This window comes from Anabas testudineus, chromosome 1 (genome assembly GCF_900324465.2).
Source record: "Anabas testudineus chromosome 1, fAnaTes1.2, whole genome shotgun sequence".
NCBI lineage: Eukaryota > Metazoa > Chordata > Actinopteri > Anabantiformes > Anabantidae > Anabas > Anabas testudineus.
Window position 1 is genome coordinate 4,945,276 of NC_046610.1, and position 22,662 is coordinate 4,967,937.

Below are 22,662 nucleotides of genomic sequence, written 5' to 3' on the forward strand. Positions count from 1 at the left end.
TATATAGACAAACATGCTTTGTGCACCTATTGGTCAACACCTTGAGGTTGTTAAATTGTTAGGGAAGGCAAATATTTCAAAAATATTTATGACTTATAACACGTGAAACAGGCAACTGACATGTCTAATATTCAAAGACTTTTGTTCCACACAAACATTTTTAGACATGGGTCTAATAGTAGTATAATTTTCAAAATTCTTTTATTTACAAATTGTCCTACTTAATTGTAGTCTTTCAGTGTGTAATACATGACATCCCCAAACTGCATACACACATATGTTCTGTAGATAACTGACAAAGATTCATCCAGTTCCTCTGGAAGATGTATAACATTATTTTTCACATGCTTTAAGTTATAGTATGAGTATAGTGTTAAATGTCTCCAAAATATCAGCTAATGGAATAAGGTGTATTTGTTGATGAGATGTATTGTGTAAGGAGGCTATAGATAAAAGTCTCAGTGGAGCAAAGAAAGAACAGCAACTCCAGCACAGTTCAGTGGACCGTCTGTACTACACCTCCATGGTGTGAAAATGTATGAATATGTAGCAGGATGGTGCTAAAGACCAACACAGAGCCAACATGATTATTCTGAATGTAGCAATTTAAAAGTATTTGATGAAGTCCATAACTAGCTAGTGTTGGGCGTCTTCCTTAAGAAAACACATTACTGTTCATTAGTGCAGGTACAGCATGTTCCCATGATTATGATTGAGCCGTCCAAACTGGCAAAAACAGACTGGCATGGGTAAAAGTCCTGGGAACAGCCCAGTCCACAAGTTTCTGAGTGGGTGGCCTCTTCCAGATCCACACATGGTTTCATATGCCATACGTTTCCTTTGTGCATGAACATACTAATAGGCTGCACACGAACATGAGATGTATAAAAAATACAGTGTGTTCCACTTGTTGACTACTTTTATCAGTTAATATGAAAATGTTTTCCCTGTGGAAACCACCAATTGGCTAACCACAAAAATTCTCCTTAAACTGGGGGCCCAACTGGCAATTGCTTTGAACAATCGACCGCAAGACGTCACAGCATCGTTTAGATGGCTTTAGGGCCGAGATTGAGAGAGGGATAGGAGCTGGTAGGGTGATAAAAAAAAGAAAGAAGGCATTTAGGCTAAGATTTCAGCAGAAAGATTGTTTTCCATAAATGAAAAGAAAATGAGTGAGACAGTCCTTAACCCTGAATGCTCTACAAAGCATTTTAGTGTCTTTAAGCTGATGTTTTTGGTTTTGTGTTAGCTTTCATCGATGTAGCAGCTTTACGTGAACAAGCTATACACTGACTGCACAAAGCAATACAGAGAAATATGAGGAAATAGTGAGGCAGAATTTAGCAGCTGTCAGATGTTTTTGCTTCAGGTGACAGTAGAGACTAAAACAGAGGACTTAGGCAGGACTTCAAATTAATGCTGGATTTGTAAATAATAAAGTTTGTACCAATAAGTTTGCCACAAATCAACTGTAAGCATAATGCTTGTTAGAAGAACCAATAAGCATGGGTGTGCAGTGTTCTACCTGATTGGTGTGCAGTGTTTTACCTGATTGGTGTGCAGTGTTTTACCTGATTGGATGTAATGCAGACCACAACAAAAATGCATTTGCGTCATTTTCATTAGTTTCGGTCTTTGTTCAGTCTCACTCTCTCTATTACACACACACACACACGCATGAACACACAGTACTGCCTTAGTATATTGGTGGCAATAATTTGTTTTGGGCCAAAACCCCAAAGTCCTACCAGTAGAGAGACCCTCTCATTTGAAACAGAAGATATTCATCACTTACACACACACGCAGGCTTGGGCTTGGGAAGAAGAGAATTAGAGGTAACCACAAAGACATTTACGAGCAGCCTCATGGCAGCCATCATCCAAACAGGGCTGCTGCCACAGAACCACAGGGGCAGAGAAACCCTCCATCTGTTGACTCCGCAGATTAGTGACTTAATACAACCACACAAAGGCTGCCTTTCTCTCTGCTGTACTCAGGGAACATGCTGAAGAAGGAGCAGGAGACTGACCTTGGAGGTTATATAATCTCTTTTCTTTTACAACCAGTCTCACTTTGTTCAACTTTAACAATGGACATGAAAGAGAACAGCAAAGTAAACATGCTGTAAAGAGGACCTGGTCGAAGTATGTGTGAATATCAAGCCTCGAGGCACGAGAAAAAGATTCCAGCCTGGTTACATTTCCACATAGGGAATGAAGTGAAAGGTTGTTGTTGTTGTTTTATTTTAAAACAAATAAAAACTTTCTATCTGATCTGGACATAATCTCATACATTTTAAAAAAATGTGCAAAAAAAACAGTAGAAAAAAACTGTTATTATCTCAAGGCTATGAAATCCAGGAAATCCTGTCCAACCCTAAAAGGCTTCAATGAGGAGTGAACATTTGGGACCAACATCTTCTTCTACTTTTGTTCTAGAAATAAGTGAAAGCATCTCCACCATACTCCACCATCAATGGATCACCCAGAATCATACACTATATATAAGACCTCATCACAGCATATTTGCATATACATGCTGTGTTTCATCTTGTCCTGTAATTTGATGTTATGGTGTAACACATGAGGTCACCGCTGTTTGATTGGCACTTTATGGCTTAGATGGCTGGATGATAATGATGTGATTAAAAGACAGACAGAGGGCTGGAACAGGATAGCGTAATTCAAGTGCTCCCAAAGGGAACTGGACTCATGTTAGTGTACATGTTATCTAATGAAGGATGGGACCACCTACATGCAGCTGGGAGGATCAGTATCTCATCCAACTGTTAGAGTTAGTTAACAGAAAATTACTCAAACATAACCGATAAAAACAAGGAAAGCAAGTAATCAACATTTTTATAATGTGATAGAGTGAAAAAAGAGAATTTACAGTTGGTGTTTTGGTGTTTTTGTGGTATTTTGTGGTATCATATGTGCCTTGTAATATTGACCTCAAAAAAGCTGTCAGATGCTACCATACCTGGAGTCTTGTTAATAACATTAACATGTAGGTGTGGTCTTGAGCTACATAAACTTATAAAAAACACTCAAACTTCTTGAGTTTGCTCCGCACAAGAAGAATGTGCTTTTGTGAGCCATGACTCACCAAAAGGAACTTTCATAGGATGTAGGATCAAGAATTGGTGATTTAGCAGGTAAGGGTTACAAAGTGATCACCAGTCTACAGTTAGACAAATCTACTCTACTGAGGAGTGGGCAGCCAGTCAAAATTAATGAACACTCATCAATGAGGTAAAGAAACAACCCAGAGTGACAGCCAAATATTTGAAGGCATCATTGGAACTGGCTAACATCTGTGTTTATGAGTCTACAGTAAGTAAAACATTGAACTCGCAGGGTGTCTATGACAGATATATAAAAATGAACATTGCTGCATTTCTGAAGTTTGCCAAAGAGATTGACACTGCACAGTGGCACTGGCAAATGTTTTGTGGACTGATGAAACTACAGTATATTGAACTATTTGGAAAGAACACACAGCACTACCTTTGGCCTAAAAGGGCACTGCATATCATCATGAAAACATCATCAGTTTGGTGGAAGAAACATCATGATTTGGGCCTGCTTTGCTGCAGTGATTTAGGAGAAGATGATTTCCCAAGTGTATCAAAAAAATCTTCAGAATTATATGAGAATGTCTGTACATCAGCTGAAACTCTGTAGAGGTTTGGTGATGCTACAGGACAATAAATGAAAATAACATAGCAAGTCCACAACAGAATGGCTTCAGAAAAGCAAAACAAAATCCGGCCTTTGGAGTGGCCAAATCAGACCTCATCCCAATAGAGATGCTGTGGAACGTCCAAAGAATATGACAGAGCCCAGTAAAAATTAATGTAGAAAACCATGCTACTACTGCTGCACCCGCATTTTGTTTTTATACTTTTATATCACTTTTTTTTCTTCTTTGTTTTGTTTTTTTGCCTTGTTTTCAGCCCAAAATTCTGAATGTCAGTCATAGTCATTGATTTTCATGGTGTGGTACAGTCAAAACTTACAATTATCAGGCAAAATCTGTCATCTGAATTTTTACCATTCATTTTTCATTCTGACAAAATTAGTCATGTCACATTTGAAAAACGTTTTAGAGAAAAGGCAAATTAAAAAAATAAACTCTGTGTTCCATGGCTAAAACATGATCACAATAGAAAAATTAGCTTCTGCTGGAAAGCTACACACTACATTAAAATGTAGTGTGTTAATTAATGACAGTATTGTTTTAATACTGTTTACGAAGGATAACTTCCTTTGCAGTTGCCCTTTACTGCATTGCTTTTTGGTTGAGCTTACTCCTCTGGTATAGGTGTTATTCTTTCTTATTAGCTGCATGGGTGTAGATGAACACGCAAACACAGACAATTACTGTGAAACCATTCAGTTATTCAGTAGCACGGTCTGTAACCATAACAGCCACATCATCTCCATAACAGAGAGGAGTGTGGAGTGTCATGCTGGACATAGTTTGACTTCTGCTCTCTCTCTCTTACTCTCTCTCTCTCTGTGCTCAGCCCTCGAGCGATATCAGCAGCTGCGTTTTTCTGAAAGCTGAATATGAGATGCTCAACTTTCTGTGCCTGTGAGATCACTTTGTTGTCACGATCTGCACACACACACCCATAAGTGGCAGGGCACAGAGCAACCCATGTTCAAAACCAACCGCTCCCTTAAACACACACAGAATCTCCTTCATCTGGGTTCCTGCCTCTGTCTGATATTTATTAATGGCATTGAAGACAACCTGCAGCAGAATGGAGCAATGGTAGTCTGCAGTAAATATTTGTGCGCTTCAATTTATTTTGTGCAAGTACATTTTGCAATTGCAGTACAATTTTAAAACAACACATAAAAGCATATTAGAAAAAAAAGATTGCTTTAATAAAATCACTGGGGACATTTGAGGTCAAAAGCTTAGATCTTTACAGGAAACCTGCTTTGTCTCATACTTGGGCCTAATTTGATAAGTTATAGAAGAAAATTGTGAAGAAGATAAAGGATCACGATCATGTGCTGGAACTAAACCAAGGATGTTATAATGAATAAATTAAGTATATTCATTCTAACCACCAGGTCACCAGATGACCCATTTAGGATGGATAGACAATGACAGACTCTCTGCTAGAGCTGCCAGTTAGCTTATCCTCATCTGTCAGCCAGTCAGAATTTGGATTTCACAATGTTTACACTTTTAAAAACTGACGTAGCAGTAATCAGCACACATTTTCTCACAAATGTGCTTTTATATGAGCTACACAGATCTGGTTAATCGTGCTGCTTTCCTCCATGTGTGTCTTGGCCTGAGCGATGAAGTAGCTGTGTTGGTGTGTGACGTCAGGGCTGATTTACTAAGTTCTGTTACCATTGTTCATAACCCCAGCACCATAATTACAACCGCAGGCTTGCAGTGAGCACTGCTGAATTGAACCTTTATGATGATTTGATGGGGCTTTGTGCGTGTCTGTGTGTGTGCATGTGGAGTTGATGGGCTGGGCGTGTAAAGGGGCTGAGAGAAGATTGACACGCCTGCCCCACCTCCCACTGATCTGATGACTTGACCTCAGACCTAGAGCAAAGAACAACCGGAGGGTAAACAGTGAGCTCCGAAAATCACGTGAGGGAAAACTAAAATATCCAAAACATGTGAACATAAACCATTATTCAACATGTTTTGTGTTGCAACATTCCCTTGCACACAACTTTATGCGTGTGAGTATTAGCCAGTCGGTGTTGGCGCTCAGACGAGTGTGGGGCATCTTTATTGAGATAAGAATCGTTGCTCACAGTGATATTTACATTACTTAGTGGCAAATGTCAGCTTCCATTGGTAAGACATTCCTCACAAACACACACAGCTGGGATGCTGTTTTGCTGGTCGCCTTGGAGACGACGGGGAATGACAGCGAGATGGAGGGTCAGAAGGAGGGGAAATTCAAAGAGAGCACTGGCTTCTCTTTCATCAGGTCACACATAGACTGACATCCATTCAACGTGTTTGCCTTATAAAAACCCTGACAAAACTTGAGACATGAAAGTCTTGATCTTTCTCCTCGGCTTTTGTTGACTTTTAATGCCACCCTTCTGTCATGTCAGTAGCCTGCATGTCTGTGCTATGTCTGGTTAAGTAAATACGAGAGAAATAAGTATGGCTTTTATAGTGTAAGCCTTTATGATTATATTGTTATTTCAGTAGTTAGACATTAAAACTGACACCAAGCCTTCTGCAATAAAACACAGTTTAGCATTACATTTATTTTACTGTGGTTTTATCAATGATAATATATTATGTCATGTTTAATTTTTGCAAATGCTGTAACAACAACAATAATAATAATAATGTATAGATTTAATAATTGTAGATAAAATTAGTTAATTGTAACTGTGACTCATAAAACATGTTTATTCAACTTTACTTGTGCTCTGGTTGAGTTTTTACCAAAGACATTAGAAATCTGATCTGTTGATCTGTACAACAACACGACTGACCCACTTGATATAGAGGAACATTGTTCTTATCCCAACCCTGTTTTAGTCGCTTTGAAACCCTTTCCCTATCACACTCAAGTCAATGTCCCATTACTGTCTAGAGATTGTTAGTCGCACTGTACCAGAGGGACTTGCCCTTCGACTATGTTATTATTTTACCATCATGTGTATGATTCCCTCCATTGTCTTAACCACTTTTCCTTATAAGGCTCATGGGTGAGAGAGCCCAGGTACACCCTGAGTACCTGGAGAACCTGCAAGCTGCACACAGAAAGGCACCTGGCTGACCCAGGGATTCAACCCCAGGTTCTTCTTGTTGTGAGATGACAGTGCTGACCACCACACTGATGTGCCGCCACATGCATAAACTGTCAGAAACAAACCAGGTTCAGGACCAGATGCAGCTAATGCAATGAACGGCAGCGTGTCACAACTCAGTGTTGCCATCTACTGTCTCTGTCTCTGTGGTGCATGAGTAAGTGTCCTCACATCAGCAGTGCAGCTGCATGTGTGTGCATAAGTGTTAATTACAAAATAAAATCTAATTACATTTTAAGTGAAATCATTCTCCAAGTAAATCTCATACTACTTTCTCAACTTCACTTTTAAAAGTAAAAATAATATATATATTTATCATGTTTGATCATCATATTTATCATGATCCATTTCTCTGACCTTTTATTTTTACAGTAGAGATCTTAGAGTTTGGCTGTTTAACTTATTCCAGCACAACTCCACTAAACACACCTTTTGATTCACATGTTAAATGAATGCAGTGTTTGGAGTAAAAATCATTTAGAGTATTTTTATTTATATTTGTAGTGCAGAGAAAGTATAAAGTATATAAAGTAATATATAAATACTTTAGGTACAGTACTTTTAACCTGAGATCCCACACATGCGCAGAACAGCTCTGACCCCCTGACACCGGCAATGACGTTAAAGATGGCGTCCTCCGTTGCCCGGCTGACTACACGCTGGTTAGCAGGATCTGTTTCTTCAGGACATCGTAGCGGTCGTTTTCTGATTATCTCCACCAGACATGCAGGAATATGTTCAGCGACGATATCGCAGACACATCGGGGCGGGATAGCGTTTAGCCTGAGCTCCTGGAGACACGGACATGTCGTGACATTGACGGGTGAGATAGCTCAAGTTAGCATAACATTCAAACAGTTTCTAGTGTCAGCAGACACATGACACATTTTTAGTAACTCCAAAGGTTTGTTTACATGCTCAGAGCCCAGTCGTCCAGCTTTTATAACATGGAAATGTTAAGTTTAAACTGTAGAACCAGCTAAAGGCGACAGCTGTGCAGTATTAGTTAGCCTCTGCAGAAAATGATGCAACTGCCCCCTGAGTTTTGCAGCGTGATTACATCAGTTATGAGAGACGAGAAGTGAACAACCTGACTATGTGTCTAAGTCAGGTTATGTGCCTAACTGAGGTATAAAGTACCATGTTCAAATGCATGGATGTAAATGCTCATGTACTGAAAGTATCCTCCTGTCTGCAGGGTTAAGATGTCCCCATGTCTCCACCTGCCACTCTTTTCACACCAGCAGCATGTTGGCAAACAGTCAGGACTTCTATGAAATCCTGGGTGTCTCCCGCACTGCCACACAGAAGGACATCAAAAAGGCGTATTACCAGGTCACAGACTCTTTTTAAAAAATCAAGCTGGTGACATTTACTTTTAACTAAGAGAAGAAAGTGACTCAACAGAGTTGTGCATGTGCATAATCTAAAAGGATTATAGGTCTCCACTGTTTTGTACCTAAGTGAACTGTAAGAGTCCAGCGTCTGTATTCTCAATCTTTCTCTAATCCTCTCACCAGTTGGCGAAGAAGTACCACCCTGATACCAACCCAGATGACCCAGAAGCCAAAGAGAAGTTTGCCAAGCTGGCTGAAGCCTATGAGGTACAAAACTACACTACATAGTGGTGTAGAGAATATGTTAAAGCCCTCTCCAGTTCTGCACAAGATAGAAGACAACCAGCTTATATTAAATTGTTTTACTCTTTCTCAGACACTTAGCGACGAGGTGAAGAGGAAGCAGTATGACACATACGGAGCAGCAGGCTTTGACCCCAGGCGAGCTGGGGCAGGTCAGCAGCAGTACTACAGAGCCGGAGGGTCCAATATAGACCCAGAGGAGCTCTTCAGGAAGATCTTTGGAGAGTTTTCTGGAGGAATGGGCTTTGGAGACATTCACAGCATGTTTGAACAAAGACCTGAGGTCAGAACTTTAGTTTAGACCTTAAACAGTTATTTTATCTGTAGATTTCTTATGTTTATACTGGAACCTCTTAATTTTTATATTAAACATAAGCGTGCTGTACAGGTGGAAGCGGTCACAGAGGTTGCAATTCAGTTCATCTTTGTTTCATTCTTTCTAGTTTGTGATGGAGCTTACGTTTTCGGAGGCAGCGAAGGGCGTGAATAAGGACCTGAGTGTGAACATTGAAGACGACTGCCCAAGGTGTGATGGAAAGGGGAATGAGCCGGGCACCAAGGTGTCACTGTGTCACTACTGCAACGGCACTGGCATGGTTAGTGTCTGGTCTTGTGGAGCGCATTAAACCTGTCAGGGTCTCATGCTTCCCTTTCCAATTATATGACTGTGTGTGTTTCCCCTGCAGGAGTCAGTCAACACGGGTCCTTTCATGATGCGCACCACCTGTCGACGCTGTGGTGGGAAAGGGTCCATTATTAACACGGTCTGCGCTCTTTGCAGAGGCTCAGGACAGACCAAGAAGAGGCAGACGGTCACTGTACCCATACCAGCTGGTAGGCTTTCATCCTAGAGTCTCACAAGTAAAGGATTAAGGACTAGAAACATATTTACAAAGAATGAAAAATGCACAGATTCTCAGAGCGTTGCTGTATAATGAATCTGTAACTGCATGGATGTTATCTAAAGACAAATGCACCAAGCTTAAAACTATAACGCTGATATTTTCTTACAGGAGTGGAAGATGGTCAAACAGTGCGCATGTCAGTAGGGAAAAGAGAAATTCTGATCACATTCAGGGTGAGCTTTGTTTTTGAAGCATTTAACGAGCTGTTAAAATCCAGCAATGCTTTGGAGTTTGACGTTAAAATTTTTTTGATTTTATCATATTGCACAGGTCCAGAGGAGCCCAGTGTTCAGGCGGAGTGGAGCTGACATCCACTCCGACATGTTCATCTCTATAGCCCAGGCTATCCTGGGAGGCACAGCCACAACACAAGGCCTTCATGAAACCATCAGTATAATGGTTTAGTATTTTACTTCACTTCAACACGCATACATTTCCTCGAGCTGCGTTTCAGTAGAACGACTGGGTCTGCTCTCTTTAAAGGCTTCTTGTCTGTGTTTTCAGATTCCCTCTAGTTGCCAGGCTGATCAGGTGATCCGGCTGCAGGGGAAGGGCATTCGGAGGATGAACAGCTACAGCTACGGAGATCACTATGTTCACATCAAAATTAGAGTTCCCAAGTGAGAGACGGATCATTAGGCATTGTTCAGACTAAGAACCCAATTAGAAACAATTTATTTTTGATAAATTGGTAACAGTAACACAAATATAGGAAATCATCAGCCTTATCCTTTTAACATAATGTTGTTATCAATGAAAAGGTCTTGTTTTCTTGTTTTTTATTCTTGCAGGAAACTGACTCGTAGGCAGCGCTCTCTGTTGCTGAGTTATGCCGAAGAGGAGACAGATGTTCACGGGACTGTCAACGGTGTTAGTCCTTCTGCAGGTCAGGGCTGTAGTTTAACACCCTCATTCAATCAAAACCTCAATCTGCCTTAGTATGGACTGTAGATACTCATACTGCACAGTACAATCAGTCTGTGTCCTCACCTGATGCACTGTGTGTCTTTGTCCAGAAGGGGGCAGCAGCACCTCAGCCTCTGCTGAGAAGACGACCAGCTCAGAGGAGGGACAGGACAAACCACAGGAGCAGAAGGAAGAGGGAGGCTTTTTCTCTAAACTGAAGAAGATGTTTAGCTGACACTGAGGCTACAGGTGGGAGTAATTATCTGCATGGCGGTGGGTGGAAACGTTTTGTTCTACATCCACAGTTGTGTATCTCTTGGTTATTTTATTTGAACCTGTTTCTTACCTTCACAGGTATGAGGAGTAAAGGAAGATAAGAGATCCACTGACTGTGCCACCATGCTGTCTTTTCCTGCTTAGACTGATATTTGTGTTGACATAGTCACATATTATTGAACAGGAAATATGTGGACAGGAAACCAAGCAGATGTCGGGTTCACCCAGACACCCATGAGCCTGCCACCACAAACAGGTGCTAGGCTGAGGACCTTGTGTTAAAACCTTCCTCCCTGATTACTGCTGTTGGAAATGGCACAACTAATTGTTTAAGTGCACTACAGACAGAAACTCTATAAAATAAAACTATGTTTAAAGCGTAGTGGATGAAAGCAACCTGTTGTATGAAGTATAGGAAAGAAAGAAATAAGTTTCATCATCTTCCTTAGAAACACTTTCCATGGGCCCCACAATGTTTAATTAATGCCATAGGAGAAAAAACACAGGCAGTAAAGGTTACACGATTAAATAGTGCCTTCTGGTGAACATTTTCGTGGACACTGGTTGCACAAATGTTAAATTTGTCTATAAATCTGCATCGACTTTAACAAATGGGGAGAAGATGGTTATTGTCATTTATGTTTCACTGTTTTTATTTATTTTTTTAACCAGCAACTGTCAATAAACTCAACTTATTCAATGTTTTAATGCACAGTGTCGCGTCAGTTTGAACATTAACACCACCTGGTGGCTTTAATGTTGTGGTGAACGATGGTAAGTTTGGCAAAAACCAAGCTGTGTATTGAGCTGTGTAGCATTACAAGTCTGAGTGGTACATTACTCATAATATTAACTAGAAAATAATTTTGACGAGTTCTATAAAGTGAACGCTGAATGCAGTCAAGTAAATTAGAGTTCAAATGTGAGATGAGCTTTTTTTCATTGTCACCACGTGCAGATTTACATTGTTCCTGTCATTGTTTTGGTTTGTTGTATCTGTGTATGACAACAAAACTGTGTCAAAAATCTATTTAAATAAATGCAAACAAATGTATTATTGTTCTTTTAGCTTTCATACGTTTAAGTTATTGTCTTTTCTGAAACAGTAAATTGGGATATTGATACTCAACAATAGATGGCAATGTTAAGTCAGTAATGTCATGGCTTACCTCATTTAACTTTCGTCCACACACTCAGACTCTAAACTCTCCGACTGTTTGATGTTTTACACCACCGTCTTCATCACCATGCACAGCCTCTGAACAAAAGCTGCTGTGAGGGTCATTGGGAACATTTGCTTCAGACTGGGGGTTTTCCAACTGTGCTCAGGCTCGGAGCGGTCAGTCTTCACAAACAAGACTTGTGGTGCCTCTCAGGGGAGGTTTATAATTTAATATGAAGTAACATGCAGAACAGGCTTGACTGTCCATACATTGCTACAGTATATTCTGTAACGTGGTTCATAAATGTGAAAACAGGATGTAGTAGGTCACTGCGTTTCCCAGTGAAATACTAAAAATGATCTGTTAATCTCTGGGCAGCATTACAAAGCCTTCACTACTGATGCAGAAGTTACACCAGCCATCCAATATTTTATTATTTTACTTTTCTGACAGCTTTTTCACCAGTTTGTCAGTCTCACTGTTGGTATCATGAAGTGATACCTGGACCCTACAGAGGTTGAAGAGGCAGTCCAACGCCTTTAGGATGTCACATCAATACGTAACATTGTCAGAAGGTTTGCACAGTCGCAAGAGCACAGAGAAGATTCCAGGAGACAGGCAGTTACTCTAGGAGAGCTGGACAGGGCTGTGGAAGGTCCTTAACCCATCTACAGGACCCAAATTTGCTTCTTTGTGCAAGGAGAAACAACCGACAGAACAGACCTCCAGCAGGACACTAGTGTTAAGTCTCTAACCAAACAATCAGAAACAGACTTCATGAGGGTGGCCTTAGGGCCACAAGTCCTCTTGCAGGCCCTGTGCTCACTGCCCGGCATCATGGAATTTGACAGGCATTTGCCATAAAACACTACAATTGCTGTAATTAATTTTTATTAAATGGACTAACCTGCTGCATCATTTTTCCACTTTGATTTTCAGTGTAATTTTAAATCAGCCGTCTGTAGGTTGAAATTTTTAACTTCCATCAAACAATGTGGCATCTTTTCATTCCTAACACACCACCCAGTCCATATCAGTATAAATATCCAGCATGATTTCTTTCCCCATTGAAATCTTATGTGTTTTTTGAAGTGTTGCTTTGATTTTTGTGGTAGCAGTGTATAAACTAAATTCAGTCTAGCCTGCTCCAGTACCAGATATCACTTTGACCTGTACTGAAGGAGGAAGGTTTACTTTTCTATTCATTTGTGTTATTTGTTGTCAGCAACATGAGAAAATTAAAAGAGAAATCAGATGAGCGACTCATCTTCTGCCCTTGATACTAAAAGTCCTACATTGTATATCACTGTTTTGTGCCAAAAGTCAGAAGTGGAGATCAGAAGCTAAGTGCTCCGTGGAGATAAAGCGAGATAAATAAAGTTTTAAACTTAATTTATGAGTCTTGATTACATCACATTGGCTATATTTAAAGTTCAAGTAAGGAGCCAGAGCTTTCTCTTTTTCTTTGTTAGATTTAGGGATGTTACAAATCAACACCATTCCTAGTCATTATAATATCAGTATAGCTGTAAATCAGTCTTTCTCACTCATTACAGCATATCATGATGAACTGGTTTCCTGTTACTAATCCTTCCAAACCCTTTGATGGCAGGAAAACAGTTTCATTTTCAGATAAAACTGAGGTTCCCCTTTATTCCGCCTCCGCTTTGGAGGAAAAGACAATGGGAACACTATTCTTTTCTTAGTGTCTGCATGCATGCGTAATTTGAATGAAGGCGCTACTTGGATTACGCTTAGTGAAATCAAAAAGCATAAGCAAAACACAGTATTCAGACATGTCATGTATAATATAAATGAACTCCAACATATGAAACCTTTAACTTGACTTCATAAAGTAAAAAAGACTATGTTAGAGACACTTTGAAACCTACTGTTGTAGAACAGATGCCAACGTTTTGGAGCATTTTCAGGAAAAGCTTCACTCCAAAGTCAGTCGACTAGGAAATGGATTTTATTTTCAATCTACACCGGATCAAACAGGAGGATTTTCTATCCTCCTCCTCTGGGAATCAGTGGAGGCTGAATGTTCTCCATCAGTGGTTGTTTGTGACACTAAAGTCTGGATTTGCTCAGTTTAGGTTCACGTAAAGGCTCCTCTGCCAACCTAGCCCCTCACCTGTGCTTCAGCCAACATGGTACAGCCTGTGTTCCCCCTTCTATAAAGCCCATTGGATACGCTCACTTCCTGCTTGACAGTTTGAACCAGCAGGTAAATGGATGAGAGCACATGCAAACAATTCAACAACTGGATTGAATGTATGTATGTATGACAAATTGTAATATGAACAGCATGCTTAAAAACACATGTTCACTATGTTAACGTAGCCTATCGGGCCTGAAGCTACACAGTTTGTCTAAGTGGATTCTGCAGTCTGATAGACTGTGGTTACACTGTGTTGTGTCTGAACATCTTTGAAATATGCTATTATTTATTATATAAATATAATTAAATGAGATACATATGTCTAAAATTGCTTTATGATTACGTCAGGGAAATGCTTCATGGAGACCTCGGTATAAATATTGTAGGCAGGGGAAAGAACATGAATTTGAACTCCTACTGATGTTAAAAATACACATTTTTTATTCTCATTAGTAGTTCTGCTAAAGCCAGTGCAAATGTTTTCATTTTTCATTGTTTTTTAATGGTTGCACGTTCTTGTGAGGATACAAATAATTGACTTTTTCCGGCTTCTGAACTGCTTTCCAAACCAAACTGGATGGTGTCAAAGACTGGCGCCAAATTAAAAACAACTTCCTGAAAAGCTTCGGAGTTCAACAGATGCAAGGCTTTCAGTCAACAGCTTGGTATTTAAATACACAGCTATGCAGTCCACTGAGTGGGAACAGACAAGCAACAAAGACCTTTAACATGGTGAAGTGACAGATTTTGTCCCACGCGGCCAGACTTTACCAAAGTCAGTAAAAGGCAATTACATTTTGGACAGAACAACCAATTTAAAGACATTATTTGAACTTGTTTAGCCATAAAGGCAGTGACCTCTACAGACCCTCAGTTATACAAACAGATAAAAACTCCTGTCTGCCAATCATGCAGGAATGACAGCTGGTTGCTGTGAGTAACTGGGAAAAGTAAGAAAGCATCATGTGGAGTGAGAATAGACTTTTTCACTTTACCATAAAATAGAAAATACTTCTCACAGGGCAACACAAAAAGGTTAAAAGTGGAGTGCAGAGGGCAATTAGAGTTTTAGGGGGCCCTTGTGCTACTATTGTAAGCTGACAGATAATTATATTTTGAACGCTTTAATGCTGTCTGTGTTAACAAAAAGGCTGTGATTGAGTGATCGTCATAATTGTGAATTTGTGACAGGAAGCCCTGCCAGTGTTGCAGAGCATGAATGTATGGAAGTCTCCCAGCTGGTGACAGTTAGAGATTTAGTACCCTCCAACCCTGGAAGCAGCCCATCCTAACCCTGGTTTACTAGGATTATTCACTGGTGCTGCTGGTCTGTCCACTGGGAAAAGGGGTTTGTTTCATGTGGAGAGCAGTAAGCCTGGGATTTGTCTGCTTTGTTTCCAGTGGGCTCACAGTTAGGAGGACTCTTGAGGTTCGGGACAGAGCCTAAAGTTCCTAGTCATTGGAAGGAAGTGAGGCCAGGGATTAGTCCTGGGTGGCAAATAATCCTTTTAACAGGTGAATCAACCCTAACCAGAAAAAAAAAAACGTTTTTTTATCTGGATTTACAGAATGTAAATGGGTTTTATCTCAAAGTGAGACATCCGAAGCACTGGTTTGGCTCTCCTAACATAACTCCATGTAGCTGCACAATTCATGAGCAGAGGCAGGGATCTGATTTCTATTGGGGACACCCAGTAAATGTGACGAGGGAAATTGGGTGCAGAAGCTTTGTCAAATGACACTTTTAGTGACAAGAAGATGACTTAAGATGTAGAAATGACTAAAAATGTGAGTGTCAGTTTGTTGAACATCACATATAACCCACAAGTACGGAGTTTGTTGTACCATGTACCACATTTGACAGGCAGAAAATAGTGGTAGTAATGTACTAGAACACAAATACTTCTTTACCAACATGGCTAAAAATTTCACACACCGATTTAGTATTTTATGTCCTCTTTGTTTATGGTTGTTATGTTTAGTTAGCCTTTATGGTATACTGTGTATATATAAGTTTGGGCCTATTTTCTGCCTTGGTGTGCTTAAGAAATTCCCTCTTGTCCTCTCTAGGGACACAAAGGTTGCGGCCGGCTGGATAACAACATGCCCGCCGCTGGCAGGCATCACTGTAATTCTTGAGGACACTTCACCAGGATGGATACTTGCTTATATGGAGCTTGAGCCTGGTTCTACTCATCCACCTAACCACAAGGCCTCACGGTTGCCAGAATCTCCTACTGCAGAGTCTCACACTAAGGTCTGTCTTCTACCTCCTCATTTTCTATGTCAAGCGTCAGCGCCTAACTTCTATAAAAGTTAAGGATCTGGCTTATTACACTAGTCATCTGAGTGTTTCGAGACCGCGGAGCACAGAAAGAAAGGCAAGAGTGAGTAATCCAAATCAGATTAGTCAGTGATTCATTCTATAATCATAGCCTCCAAACTCAAATTTTTTCGGACCAACGGATATTGGCATCCACAGACTTGAGGCCATAATCACAGAGGATAGATCTGTACCAAGCAGTGGGCCAACTTAGGTATTTCATTACTGATCCAGTAACCGTCATTCACTGGGAGTGAGTGTGTGTGTGAGTGTGTGTGAGTGTGTGTGAGTGTGTGTGAGTGTGTGTGAGTGTGTGTGAGTGTGTGTGAGTGTGTGTGTGTGTGTGTGTGTGTGTGTGTGAGGCTAAAGGGCAACATCGGTTGCGGTCTGTTTCCCATTTCCCTTCAATCATAGGAAACTCTCGTCCAATTTCACCCTCCTCTTTCTTCCACCCCCATCTTCAGCTAATTAGGGTTCCAGATCACTGCCACATGCATGTGTGGGATGACAGCAGTGTGTGTGTGTGTGTGTGTGTGTGTGTGTGTATGAGTGTATGTATATTTATGTCCCAGCTCAAAGGGTCAAGGAGATGTTCCTTGCCTCACCAACTATTAAAAGGCTGACCCCAGATTTTGTATCAGATTACCAGATTGCCAAATGTTTTCCATATGGTCTTTTATTATCAATCCAGAGCTCATTGGATGATATTGTGGTTTGGCCCCAGTCCATCTGCTCTCGCCCAGCTACAGAAACACAATGACTTATAGCACACAAACGAATGACTTCATGCCTGGTTAATGTTTTTCAGACATTTGCCTCAGATTTGTAATGCTGATTGAGTAGCCCTGTTCGCTTTTAACCCAGCTACCAATTTGCCTGCCTGGAAAAACATACATTTTGAGGTTTTTAGTTGATTTATAGTCCTCCTGTAAAAAAAAAAAAAAAAAGGAAGGATATTAGGGTGAAATCACAGGTTCCCGGGGTTGCGTGATTATTTTATGAAACCGGCGGCACTTTAAGGAGGTAGTAGCCAGTGGGAGACCTTCAGTTTAGCCAAAAAAACAAGACGTGCTGAAATAATTTGGAGCTGGACCTGGGCAGTGTGTGTTTGTGTGTGTGTTCATTCTTGACCCTTCAATACATACAGACAAACATGTAATCTATTCTAAAATCATGCCACTGTTGTTGACTTGTGTATTTGTTCTGCATCCAGGGAGCTCTACACATAAACATCATAAAATTTGCATAACTGCTCATTACTCCTCCTCCTATACTGAACTGCAGTGACCACATCGCTTATCTTTTTTTGGAATAACACTTTTCCAGTAAGCAAAGTTTAACAAAAGGTTATTTTCAGACATTGAGTCAGTGTAATCTATACTACTGGGCAATCTGACATCAATTGTTTTTGCAACAGACACTGATTTATTATTTATTTATATTGATATTTCAGTAAATTCTACCACAGACAGATCAAATCAATCATCTGATCTGTGACTACTGCTTAAGCACAAGCTTATGTGAAAAGTGCCTAGCATTACCTCACAACAATAATTTATTTACAACAAAGATACAAAGCTCAAGCAAGTATTTTCTAAAATGTTTTAATTTAATTTAAAGAAATTAATAGCTATCCAGAATAGGAGAAAATAAAGCACATGGCTTAGTAATGATTTATATTGTCTCTAGTAAATGAGCCAAAACATAGAAAAAGGAAAAACAAGATGTAACAAAGTGATTATTCATGACACATATCTAATTTCATGTAATGGAATACGTGAAATAAATAAAATAACAATAAACCGTGTGAGTATTCAGTGTGAAATAAAGGAATGCAGCCTGATGGATGGATGCATGGAGGCACATGTAAATGTATTGGCTACGTGCTGATATAATTATATGCATATGTGCATGTACAGTGTGTTTCTACATGCACTCTGCATGTGTCAGAACCCTAAAATCATCATTCTCATTCCCTGAGAGACCAGCCTGCACTGCACTCACTAATCATTCAGTTAAAGAAACTCTCCCCTGCCGTCTCTCCCACCCACTCACTTCCCTGGTTAGTCGTCTTTGGGGGGTTTTACCGGCCTTACGGCAAACGACCCCTTTAATGAATTACAGTGTTAGTAGCATGGTCAACAACAAGCACAGCATGAACTATTATTACTAACTACAGCCACTTATGGTAATTCTGCCTGCTGTTTAAAGGCGGGATGTATTTGAAGAAGGGCAAACTGAAGAACACTGGTTCCACTTTAATGTAGCCTGTTTTTGGACACATAATTACACAAAAGGAACAAATCACGATGAGACATGCTTATCGGAAAATAAAGCATGACACAGAGATGGTGCATCTGTTGAAGGTATTTCATAATTAAACATTTATTTTCTACAGCTCACACAAATATTGACTTTCATTCTTCACACTGAAACCAGCTCTTTACAAACTAATGTACTGTCCAAAATGTGCTTTTTTAAAAACTATTTTAAAGATTTAGGCAGTTCAAGAGGTCTTGAACTGACCTTACACAAGACTTGGTGCAGTCTTTCAGCTGTGTCCTCATACGTAAATATATTCTCTCTCCACCCAGTTACTACTTAGGGTTCCCCATGTCATGATGTAATGCATTTTAATTGATATTTATGCTCTGTAATCTTGTTTATTGCCCTGTCTGCATTAAAAATATCTTATAGATAGACACTGCAATCACAGATTTCCAAAACTGAGCAGCCTAGCTGTCCTTTGGCAGAGAGCAAAGACTGGGTGGGTGGGGTCTGTTTGATATATATCGTCTCTGTAATGAACCAGAACTATTCTGTTGGGTTAGGAATGCAACCCAACCCCATCTGATTGTTCCCATGCTGCAGGTGTAGGTCTAGTCTAATCACTGAATTATTTACTATTTAATTATTTTTACACCACAGCAGTTTCATTAAGGACTAGCTACTTATAGTGATACTCGTGTAAGAAGGAAATTAGTACTGTATTATTAGAGTACTGGGATGGAGAGGTGACAAAGAAAATAGACAGAGTTAACACAAACAGAGGCCAACAGACTGAAGCTGGAAGAACACGCTGCGAGACAGGAATGACTGTGAACCAAACCAAAAGCAAGGGATGATATACTGAGAGGGGGTCAGAGTAGTCATAAGGAAATATATGACAGCAGTGAACTGAAACAAAGAATGGACCAAGGGAGGTTCTTAAATTTGTGGAACTTTGGCACAAGGAAAGCGATTAGCAGTTCTTCTGGACATAAAGGCCTCTGTCACATTTATTTTCTGTGCTCCCACTGTGTTTTCAGACAGACTAAAAGATATTAGATGAACACATGAGACATTGGGTGGATCCATGTGTCTAAAAATGTGGTATAGAGATGGAAATAAAACATTAATTTATTATGTAAGTTTATTAGTAACAAAGCTTTTGGACAGAGCTTAGATTTAAACTGTTAACATTAGTGAGGTGGAGCACCAAACATCAGCACTGAGAGAAGAAGAGAAGAAACTTCAGAAGTATCCAGAACACACATCTTATTTTCTTTAATATTTTAGTACTGCCTGTTGTGAAGATGCATCTTGAGCAGAGACCAGACAACATGCAACAGAGCCAGTGATTGAAGTCAGTGCAGCAATTACACCTCAATTCAGATGGGATGTATTAAAGTGCTTTAAAATGACTGCAGTTGTTTTTTTGTTTTGTTAATAAAAGAGGAAGCTACTCTCCCTCACTTACATCAGCTTTATTTGTTCGGTCAGTGATCTTCAGGAAGACCAGTTAACTGAACTACAACAGCTGAGTTGTGGCTCTGGAGGTACAGCGGGTCATGGCTTTGTTAATTTATCTGTTGGATTAAGAATTAATTCTGATGCACAGTGGGATATTCCCATATGTTCCAACCCCAGCTTCTTTTTTATGTTCTATTATTTATTGTGGAATTAAAACACCTACAAAAGGTAGAAATTGATGCACAGATGGCTGTACAAACTGCGTGCAGTCAGACACTTAAACATAAAAAAAGAATGATTGTTTTTATACAGAGTCTTAATGTAAAGCCCTGGACTCTTCAAAAACACCATTATGAAGCATAAAAGTAAGTCCACAAAAGACTACACTCGTGTTTTTCAAGGAAAGAAAGTTGTTTCTATCTATTTTAGTTACTTTATTCTGCTTTGGGCTTCCCTCCATGTTCTAGTGATAATTACTGGACTGAAAACGAAGGAACGTGCCAGTTCAACCAACCCATTGCAGCCCTGCATTGAGAGCGGATGGGAATCTTCGTCAACTTGCCCGTGCTTTGTCTTTAATTACAGGAACACACAAGTGCAAAGAGACGAGGGTCTGTAATTACTTTGAATGGAAATAGAGTCACGTTATGTTATTCTGAATAGATTATTGAAGACAAAGGTGTCAGAATGCCCAGTAAAAATACAGTCTTGTAAAGGTCTCATTTTGGTCTCTGAGCTCTGTCATTTGGTGGTCAGCCATGTATAAATGTTTAAGTTGCTGACAGGGACACTTGTCAACACAGTTTAGGTAAGTGTTCATTTTCCAGCTCCAGCACAGTGACTATGTCCTTATTGATGTTTTCTTGTGGTCTTGAACTTTGAGGTTACAAACTTGTAGAAAAGCAGATATTAGGGTGATCATCTGTCTCACTAAACTAATATGTTGCTGGTTCATGTACAAAGAGGTTGTGTTGATGTTTTGAGTCTGGGTTATTTTTGTTAACCGAAGTTGCATTTTGGGTCACTGTCAATAAATGCTGCGTCTCTTGGTGTGGGAATCAAGTGTGGCCTCGACCCACCCTCAGAATGATCTGTGTCCTGAACACTCGTACATCACCAGTTCTAGGTACTGGGAAATAAAATGAAAGTCACCAACATGCATCAGTCACTTCCAGGGGCGCCAGTGATCTCAGTTTTATCATTGATTCATGTGTACATGAACTCTGAAACAATATTTTCACTTAAACACAGACTGAAATTCACACACAGCGACTGTGACTCAACTGCTGTATCAGCAAACTTAACATAAGACACATGTTGTATTTCTAATTGATAAGTAAATGATTTAATAGGAGCACATTTTAATTCTACATGTTTGGAAATAAGGAGGTAGTGATCACTCATCACTCGTCACATAATACCAGATGTGAATTATCGTGGGAAGTTTTTTCCTGAAGGTTTGTTTGGCATTAAAACAACATCCTTATCTCAGTCATGACTGTGCCTAGTTATCTATATTAATTGTTATGTGAGAGACTATTGTTGGATGTCACATATGCCATTCCCCCAGAGTTTTGTTGTAACTACAACAAAATGTTGGATTTTGCTTCCAAAAAGCTCCACTGGCACATATTATTGCCTGTTTATAGAACCATAACCAGCTGTTTCTGTCTTAAATTACATGGTCTTCTAACTGAAATCATCATTATCACATTATAAAAGAAGAACAAGAAAGCTTTTGTTGGAGCGAAGGAGGTAATGTGTCATCATGCACAATAATACTGAGCTTTGCACAATGCAAACATATTCATAACTGGATATTTTGTAATAGGATTTGGGTGAGTAACAACTGATGGAGCAAAGTTAGAGATGAGAAAAGGAAAGAAAAATACTGGTGAATTATATCTGAAATTGGTTATTTATTATTAAGTTATTAAGTTTGTTCATCCCCATTCCCTCCCTTCTCCTTTGCCCATGCCTCTCTGTCCAGGATCCAACCAAATTCAACTCTTTTATTTTCCTTGTTTCAGACTTTTTCAGTACAAATTACTCATTACTTGCTTATAAACAGTGCAATTTGCCATCCGCACTTGTTTTGCAAGAACTGGTTTCTCACCGTATTTGTAGGATCATTTGTCTACTGAATTTAAACAGTCAGTTTAAAGAGTTTCCTTCTCCTGAACCAAATGAGAAATTCAACAGAAAGTTGTTTTTGCATAAATTTCAGAAGTCATGAAAAGAAAGGTTCCTGTTTCTGATTAAAAGATTTAAACTGGATGGTTAAGGTTGGCAAATGTGATATGAAATTAAATGTTTCTGGTATAGAAATGTAATTTTTTAGGAAAAAAGGTTTAATAATATAACATAATAGGTTACATTAGTCGAACAGCTTATGTAACTGCAAAGTAAAGGCTGGAAATAAAAATCTGAAACCTGCCATGCTACAGACTGAGTAAATGCTTAAACAATGTCAAACAGCCTGAGGCTTAATGACTATGCCTGCATCGTCTTCTGCCTTCCATGTCCAAAATGTTTAGACTGTGGTTTAACTACCAGTAGACGATCGCCTCTTTAGTAACAGAAAATGCAAAGCACTTGTGGTTTTCTTGTTTACCATTCAATGTGCGCATGATTGTGGGGACGTGTTTACGGGTGTTTTTTCCTGAAAACCAATTTAAATGTCATTGGCATAAATGGAGGGTGTGACTGTTTCAAGCTTGAAAGTTTC

At 39.7% G+C, this 22,662-nt stretch overlaps 1 protein-coding gene across 2 annotated transcripts; it reads left to right on the plus strand.

Annotated features, from left to right (window-relative positions):
- The first annotated feature begins 7,434 nt into the window (after nucleotides 1-7,434).
- Nucleotides 7,435-11,038, plus strand: LOC113162693 (dnaJ homolog subfamily A member 3, mitochondrial-like). Of its 2 annotated transcripts, none has more exons than XM_026360975.1 (12): nucleotides 7,435-7,648; nucleotides 8,024-8,160; nucleotides 8,346-8,429; nucleotides 8,539-8,748; nucleotides 8,909-9,061; nucleotides 9,152-9,299; nucleotides 9,479-9,543; nucleotides 9,641-9,769; nucleotides 9,875-9,990; nucleotides 10,162-10,256; nucleotides 10,387-10,531; nucleotides 10,631-11,038. In XM_026360975.1, the coding sequence occupies exons 1-11, from the start codon at nucleotides 7,441-7,443 to the stop codon at nucleotides 10,509-10,511; spliced, it is 1,470 nt and encodes a 489-aa protein (XP_026216760.1). In that variant the 5' UTR covers nucleotides 7,435-7,440; the 3' UTR covers nucleotides 10,512-10,531; nucleotides 10,631-11,038. The 2 variants fall into 2 exon arrangements, with proteins under 2 accessions (XP_026216760.1, XP_026216759.1); XM_026360974.1 differs by having other exon boundaries at nucleotides 10,387-10,525.
- Nucleotides 11,039-22,662: the final 11,624 nt, after the last annotated feature.

Coding starts and splice junctions, on each gene's coding strand:
- LOC113162693 (XM_026360975.1), top strand. CDS start 7,441: ATGACGTTAAAGATGGCGTCCTCCGTTGCCCGGCTGACTACACGCTGG. Junction 9,544..9,640: donor AAATTCTGATCACATTCAGG/GTGAGCTTTGTT, acceptor CATATTGCACAG/GTCCAGAGGAGCCCAGTGTT. Junction 10,257..10,386: donor CGGTGTTAGTCCTTCTGCAG/GTCAGGGCTGTA, acceptor GTCTTTGTCCAG/AAGGGGGCAGCAGCACCTCA.